Source organism: Danio aesculapii, chromosome 17 (assembly GCF_903798145.1).
Source record: "Danio aesculapii chromosome 17, fDanAes4.1, whole genome shotgun sequence".
NCBI lineage: Eukaryota > Metazoa > Chordata > Actinopteri > Cypriniformes > Danionidae > Danio > Danio aesculapii.
The window spans coordinates 11878333-11886037 of NC_079451.1; the positions used below are offsets into that span (position 1 = coordinate 11878333).

General features: G+C 33.7%; 1 protein-coding gene across 1 annotated transcript in view; it reads left to right on the top strand.

Annotated features, from left to right (window-relative positions):
- Positions 1-163: 163 nt before the first annotated feature.
- Positions 164-7705, top strand: part of zfyve28 (zinc finger, FYVE domain containing 28) — a 37418-nt gene continuing 29876 nt past the window's right edge. Inside the window, exon 1 of the mRNA XM_056476512.1 lies at positions 164-506. Within this exon, the coding sequence (XP_056332487.1) occupies positions 468-506 (39 nt within the window). The 5' untranslated portion in view covers positions 164-467. The remainder of the gene's footprint in view (positions 507-7705) is intronic.

A 7705-nucleotide genomic window follows, 5' to 3' on the forward strand; every position in this document is an offset into this window, starting at 1 on the left:
ATTTCCCTTAATGCTTACACAATCATTTTACACTCAATTATTGAAATTATGCTTAATCATTTTTTTCTAGAACTGTAAACAAATAGTGATTATTTACCACATTTAGAAATGAAAAGCACGGAGTGCTTGGCAACCCCGGTGTAATCAGTCAAGCAGCGCGACTTCCGCGGTCAGACCGAGCGCTGGCCACAGTAGCTCAATAGCTTAGTCATGAGTAGCTCGTGTGTTTGGGGACAAAGACAACCACTCGACTGCTGGATATAAGGGCAGAGTCCGAGCCTGCGATTAATTAATAGTGGATTAACATTGCCCGTGTCTGTTTTTGGCCTCTACTTAACGGTGTCAGCGCGGATTTGTTGAAGAACGGCCGCTAGCTTAGCTCGCTAGCCGTGCTGTGTGTTTTGTGCGGGTTTAAAGGTCCTGTTCGGGTTTGGTACGGAGCTGCCGCTAAACTGGCGAGGTGACCGATGATGAATCGCTTCCGAAAGTGGCTTTATAAGCCAAAGGTAAGCCTGCCATCAGTTCAGTTAATAAATACTATTTGGGTTACCTTTTTTATTATAAAGTGACTATTTCAAAACCTATCGAGCTATCTATTTGGGACATCATATGATGTAGGCACCCTACATTGACAGCATTTTGGGGCGTCGTATTATGCAAAACGTGTACATAAGCATTTGGCAACACATGATGTGAGCTGTCTAGCTAGACAGCTTTTGGGCATCTTATAGCGTGACCAACCTTGGCATCAAATGCCAACCTGTGTGTGTGGGTAGGATCTTAACGGCGCTTTAAATCACAGCCTCTTTACTGGTCTGTCATGAATTTGTCCCTTCATATTGAATTGGCATTTTCACAGTTGTGAGACATTCTGTCAGCTATTTTTAATCATAATATTTGTTGAATATGTAGTGATCATTTTTAATATTGCTTATATACTATAATTTGTTGCTTAATATTTTGGCTAGCTCATAGTTTATATTTTTTATTATATTTTATATTTACTTGTATGTGCCTCTGTCATAGCTTTTTTAAAATTAGTTTTTGCATTAAAATACTATTAACACTTATTTTGTTTTTAGTTTTCCTATTAGATTTTTTAGCTTAATCTTAATCTTATTTATGTTAGCTGCCAAAATAACAGTATTTTTTGTCTTTAATTGTCAGATATTTATGTTTTTCAGCCTTATTTCAATTAAGAATATTGTTTGAAATAATTGTAGCAAATAGAAGTAACCTTAACAATCTATGTCAAATTGTTATTGTAGACTATTATTTTAGTAATATTAATGTCCTATTATAGTTATTGATGTACTTTTTAAAAAATATTTTTAATTTTCTTTAATATTTTAGTTCATTTAGTTTCTTTTAATTAGTTTCATTTTAATTTAAGTGTCATTGTAAATTTTTCTTTTTAATTTGTTTGTTTACTACTGTTTAGTTGAATTTCACCTTATTTTTATTTACAATTAGTTTTCAACTTATTTTGTTTACTTAATTTTTTTGATTTATTAACATAAACATTTGGCATTTGGTGTCATGACTTATTAATCATCCAATATATTACAGTGTAGGTACAACCTGCTATGAAAACATATGGTAATACATTTAAATGAGAAGAGAAATATTTCTGTTTTGTACATTGGGTTTGCTGAGTTTTAAAAGCTCTTTGTGTGTCGTCAGCAACTTCTGTTTTACTCACCAAAAACCACATTTCACCACAGCAAACAATGGCTTTGGTGATGAAAGATTCTTGCAATCCACATCTCAGGCACTTGATGCAATCGTGTTTTGCTGTCAACCGATGTTTAATACATAAAAGGCTTTCTATTAGACATCAAGCGTGTTTCTTCAAATATTAATAATAATCGGATAACAGGATGTGAGTGTTTTGTTGGAGTTAAACCCAAGGCACCTCTTGATCCGTACAAACACTCATTGTTGTCAAAGAAGCCTTAGCCCATGGGTGCGATTCTGCCTCCATCATTGTGGCTCACTTGGAGACATTCTTCACAAACAGCACTCTTGTTGTCGTCAGGAATAAACTATGGAAATATATTATATTATATTATATTATATTATATTATATTATATTATATTATATTATATTATAATTGATTATATTATATTATTGTATTATATTAAACTATATTATATTAAACTAAATTATAATAAATTTAAAGGATGTTAGCAAATTAAATCAGTGAAATAAGTAAGTTTTAAAAAAGATTTTAGCTTTGCTTAGAAATATATGTTGTTTGTTCTGTTTTGTTCTTTATGTAGTTATTTTATTGTGTACATATATTGTGTGTTAAAATTGTTAAAATAAACAAAATAGACAAGAAAAGTATGTCTCTGCAACATTTGACACATCCTTTCTATCAATGTTGTTGTAATTTTATAACAGTGCCATAACCATAAGGCTGTAGTTGGACATCACAATCATCACTTTGATGTGTTGTAAAGCTAACCCCAAACATATGCACAAAGCAAAACAATATTGATTTCTTTTCTTTTACAAGCTTTTTGAACAGCTCAATTTTAGTTCTATGTGATATTGAAGGAAATTCAATGTTTGATAAACAGTGTTGTGGGTTATGCAAGTTACGTAATAATACTATTTTTCTAAGTAACGAGTGAAGTAACGCATTACTTAAAAAAATTAAGCAATAATATTTGAGTTACTGTTTTTGAAAATGTAATGCGAGTGTCTTTGCTTAGTTAGTTACTTTTTAGTTTATTTTATTCGCTTTTAAAAAATAAATTGCTGAATTAAAACCAATGTTGAAACAAGATAGCAGAACCTTAAGCCTGGTTAAGAGACATTCGCTATTTTGAATTTTTTTATTATTATTTGTTTATTAAATCTAAGAAACTGTAAAATACAATTTGAAATGCAGTAAAACAGAACAGTTCTTTTACACAATATTCACATTGGATATACAGGATAAAGAGCAAAACATTAAAAAAATAAAAAATATAATAATAATGCAATAAAAAAAACACGTTCGCTTGAGTGCACGGGGTGAATGTGACATCACCGCTGTGTTTGTGGAAGTTCACTTTGGGTATGCACGACATGATTTCGGCTGGCGGAGCATACAGAATTTTTTGAGACTCAAGCGAACCGTTTGTCCAACGCCGCGTTTCATTTGAGTTGAATATGAATCACTTTAAAGATATTTTGTCTGAAACAGGTAGGCCTGTATAGATATCTTTATGATCCGTCCATGCGTTATCATAAGGAGAACCAGATGGCCAATAATTCTTGGCTAGAAATTGCAACGGCCGTGGAAAAGGAAGAAAGTATTTTTAAAAGTTTGGAAAAACCTCAGGGATACGTTTTTTAAAACCAAAAAGATAGGCCATGGCAAAAGTGGAGACCCAGGTGGTTTAAATACACAATTACAGAAATATGTTTTTTTCACCATTCATTTTGAATTTAAAACAATTAAATAGTTACAAAACTATAATTAAGGAACAAATTATTTCTTTGATAACTGGAAAAGAATAATTGAACCTATCGGTTTACAGCGTGCGGATGCCGTTTTTCTGAACTTTATTGGTGATAATGGTCATCAATGTTGGACCATTATTGCCTTTTTAGAACATAAGTAGAGGACAGAAACTAGCCAGACAGTAATGTGTGAATTGTGGTGTGGACTAAATCTAATTTTTTTTTTTTTAGAAAAAACAAGTGTAAAAGCCTTGACCATTTCCTGAGGTGCATGATTAGTCAGTAGAGGTCCGTGATGCAGTGCCAGGCAAAAATATAAATCAGCCTTTAAATTTCTGTGCTGGAAGTATCCTCATTATTCTGAACGCATGAGGGAAAAGTAAAAGGGGAATGTAGTCTCAATTAGACATAGGACAATAATCGTTTTCAAGGTATACCGCGGTTTGGAAAAGTCAAGGATTTAAAACCGCCAACATTTTCTGTTATACCGTTCCTATTCGTGAGTTTTTTTTATATATGTTTTTTTTTATCAGTTATTTAGCCTGACATGTTTACTGTTCCAAAATATTTAAAATGTTTTTCAAAATAAAATAAATTGTGTTCTAAGGGGAAAAAAAGTTTTAGTATTTACCCAGAGAATATATTTTAGAGTAATCACAATACTGATGAACCGTGATATTTTTATCCAAGGTTATCAGACCACCTACCGGCCCATGCCTAGTCTCAATGGACATTGATTTTATTTCACTAATAAGACTAAAAGTAAAAAAGCATCAAACACATTGCTTTAAACTGCCATTAATCTGTATGTAGAGCTCTGGGTCAGGATGTTCTCAAAAGATAACATTATCCTAAATTATTCGTTTTTTATGTTTTAAAGGTAAATGAAGGTTATTCAGTGTGTTGTTAATTGCAGAGCTCCTCCATTGCAAAAAATGAAAAGAAAAAAACCTGCAAGTTCTGATAGAGATCAAGCCTGAGCCAGGTCAGAAAAAAACAACTCAAGAGTAACTCAAAACTAACGTAACGCAATACTTGCCCTAAAAAGTATCTAAGTAACACAACTAGTTACTTTTTTGTGGAGTAACTCAATATTGTAGTGCATTACTTTCAAAAGTAACTTTCCCCAACACTGATTATTTATATATATATATATATCTATATCTATATATATATATATATATATATATATATATATATATATATATATAGATATATATATATATATTAAACAGCCATGTTTTAATGTTGAATAAAACAAATAAGACATTTAAACACACGAACAAAAATAAATAAAATATATATCATCACCACTTTGCTCCACCGGTATAGTTTTATCAACTTTAAAACATCAAGAGCTATCAGTTAAACAAAAACTTTAAACATCACCTGAAAAGTCATTCACATGGTGTGCTAGAGGCAGGCACACAACGGTACTTTTGCCTTAAATTGCTTTTAGGCAATTTAAATTTAAATAAAATTACATTTAAATTGCTAATGATTATTGCTAATCATTACCACGTTTGCGATATTTTGGTCAATGTGATAGATTGTGAAGCCCCACCCAAAATTTGTTTAACATATTATGGTATTTCATGAATGTGAAATTGTCAAATGTGTATTGCAATGAAGCTGATGTTGTAATAGAATACTACGTATACTTTAGGCCTTTCACAATTTTTAGTTCACAGTATGCTACATAGACATATTTAATTCCACACTAGTTCACCCAAAATTGAAAATAGTCATCATTTACTCACCCTTTACTTGTTTCAAACCTTTGAGTTTCTTTAAAACCTGAAACATTGACTTGCAGATAATTAGTTTTTCCTACTATGGAAGGCAATGGTTACAGATTTTCAGCTTTCTACAAATTAACTTCTTTAGTGTTCAGTAGAATAAAGAAGTCATAAAGGTTTGGAAATATAGTGACTCGACTCTTTTGGGTGAACTATCCCTGTATTGTCTGTGTTTTGTTGCTTTGATTCCTCATGCATGGGCATCACAGGACTGACCTGTTGAAATCAGCTTAGTCTCGGCTGTGCTCCATGTCGCAGCCACGTGCCACTTCCAGCCAGATTCCCTTGCAGATTACAAACAGTCACAGTTCAGGAAAACAGAGACTTCACAGTCTGGAGGCAGTCCAAATACTGTGGCACAACTGTGACAGATAACACCACACTATCTAGGTTACCTTCTTCATTTTTTTAGTTCGTATTGCTTGCTAAGGCAGAGCTTTTTTTAAGGGTTAAAGAATTTAGCCAAATTTAGCTGTACACTGTTTCTCATGATTTGTACTTGTGCAGTTAACCAATGTATTTCATGGTTTACTATTTTAATAATTAAATCATTAATTTTATTTCGGCTTAGTCCCTTTATTCATCAGGGGTCGCCACATCGGAATGAACCACCAACTATTCCAGCATATGTTTTACACACCGGATGTCCTTCCAGCCACAGCCCAGTACAGGGAAACATCCATACACTCTCATTCACGCACATACACTACGGACAATTTAGTTTGTTCAATTCGCCTATAGCGCATGTTCGGAGCACCTGGAAGAAACCCAACCAAACACGGGGAGAACATGCAAACTCCACACAGAAATTGGCCCAGCCGGGACTCAAACTGACCTTCTTGCTGTAAGGTGACAGGGCTAACCATTGAGCCACCGTGTCTATTTTAATAATATTTGACATTATTTTAAGTTTTTTTTCTTTTCTTAGCTTTCAAAGTTAATTCATTTTAATTCATTAAGAGACGGTGTAATACAGCTTTAAAATTGCTTTAAATTGAGTTTTAGTTTTTTGGTTTTATAATATTGTGTTAGTAATTTTTTTAAAGCTCAAAGTTACCACCAGTTACGCAGTTTTACCATGATTTACAGACAAAAAATGTCACTCATTGTGAAAATCTGATGTTACATTAAAAGACTCTAGGGATCTCAGTTGGAGTACTAATAACACATCGGTTCAAGAACCATATATGATAACTTCATAAACATTGATTATAATGCAGTATTTTAAAGTCATAAAAGTTCAGAAGTCCAATAATAACCCCCAGTGGCTCTCCAGAGTTAGTCATTCATTCATTCATTTTCTTGTCGGCTTAGTTCCTTTATTAATCCAGGGTCGCCACAGCGGAATGAACCGCCAACTTATCCAGCACATGTTTTACGTAGCGGATGCCCCTCCAGCCACAACCCATCTCTGGGAAATACCCATACACACTCACTCACACTCATACACTACGGAAAATTTAGCCTTCCGAGTTCACATGTACCGCATGTCTTTGGACTTGTGGGGGAAACAGGAGTACCCAGAGCAAACCCACGCGAACGCAGGAAGAACATGCAAACTCCACACAGAAATGCCAACTGACCCAGCCGAGGCTCGACCCAGCAACCTTCTTGCTGTGAGGCATTTGTGCTACCCACTGCGCCACTGTGCTGCCCCAACATTTTAATCATAATTTGCCACATAGGTTGTGTAGATTTGGCAGAGGGTTTTTAATAATTAAAAATTAATAAAATCACTTTAATAAGTGCTGATCAGGATTAGTTGCTTTATTTTTACATAAATATGTCTAAATCATGGTGGAGCCTAAAGGGTTTTGTTCCTATTAAATCACTTGTGTTGTACTAATTATATTGAAGGACCATCATTCAATAATAATGACAGGCCTGCTGGCAGGGGTGTTCAAGTGGTTCGAAAGACTGACAAAGGTCCAGAATTTGTTCCATACATGAGTTCATTTGTCCCATTTTGACTGTTATGCCATAATAAATAGTGAAAATAGCCCATCAAAGAAGGCTTTAACACCAAGCGTATTCCTCTGCTGGCTGTCCCCTCAGTGTGACACTGTGAGGAAAATTGAATGTGCGGGCCAGTTTGTTGTTTAAAACTTAAAACTAACATATTCCTATATTTTTTCTAGTGATTTGTGATGTATTAAAAATGTAAAAAAAAAAAGTATTGTTCTCATATTTCTTCATTCTAAATCTTTAGGACATGTTTTGGTACTTCAAAGAGTACGTTTATCATTACCATCCAACCAGCTAATCCAGCAAAAAAATGTGCTTAAATGCAATCAGTTGAAACTTCTTAATTAAATAGGAAATGAGGTGAATAACTGCAAAAGGTCAACTTTTTAAGAAAAAAGAACCACCCCTTTCACCAGGCTGGCTAAGGGCCTGGATGATGATGATAATAATAATAATAATAATAAAGTAGTGCCCTGATAATTAC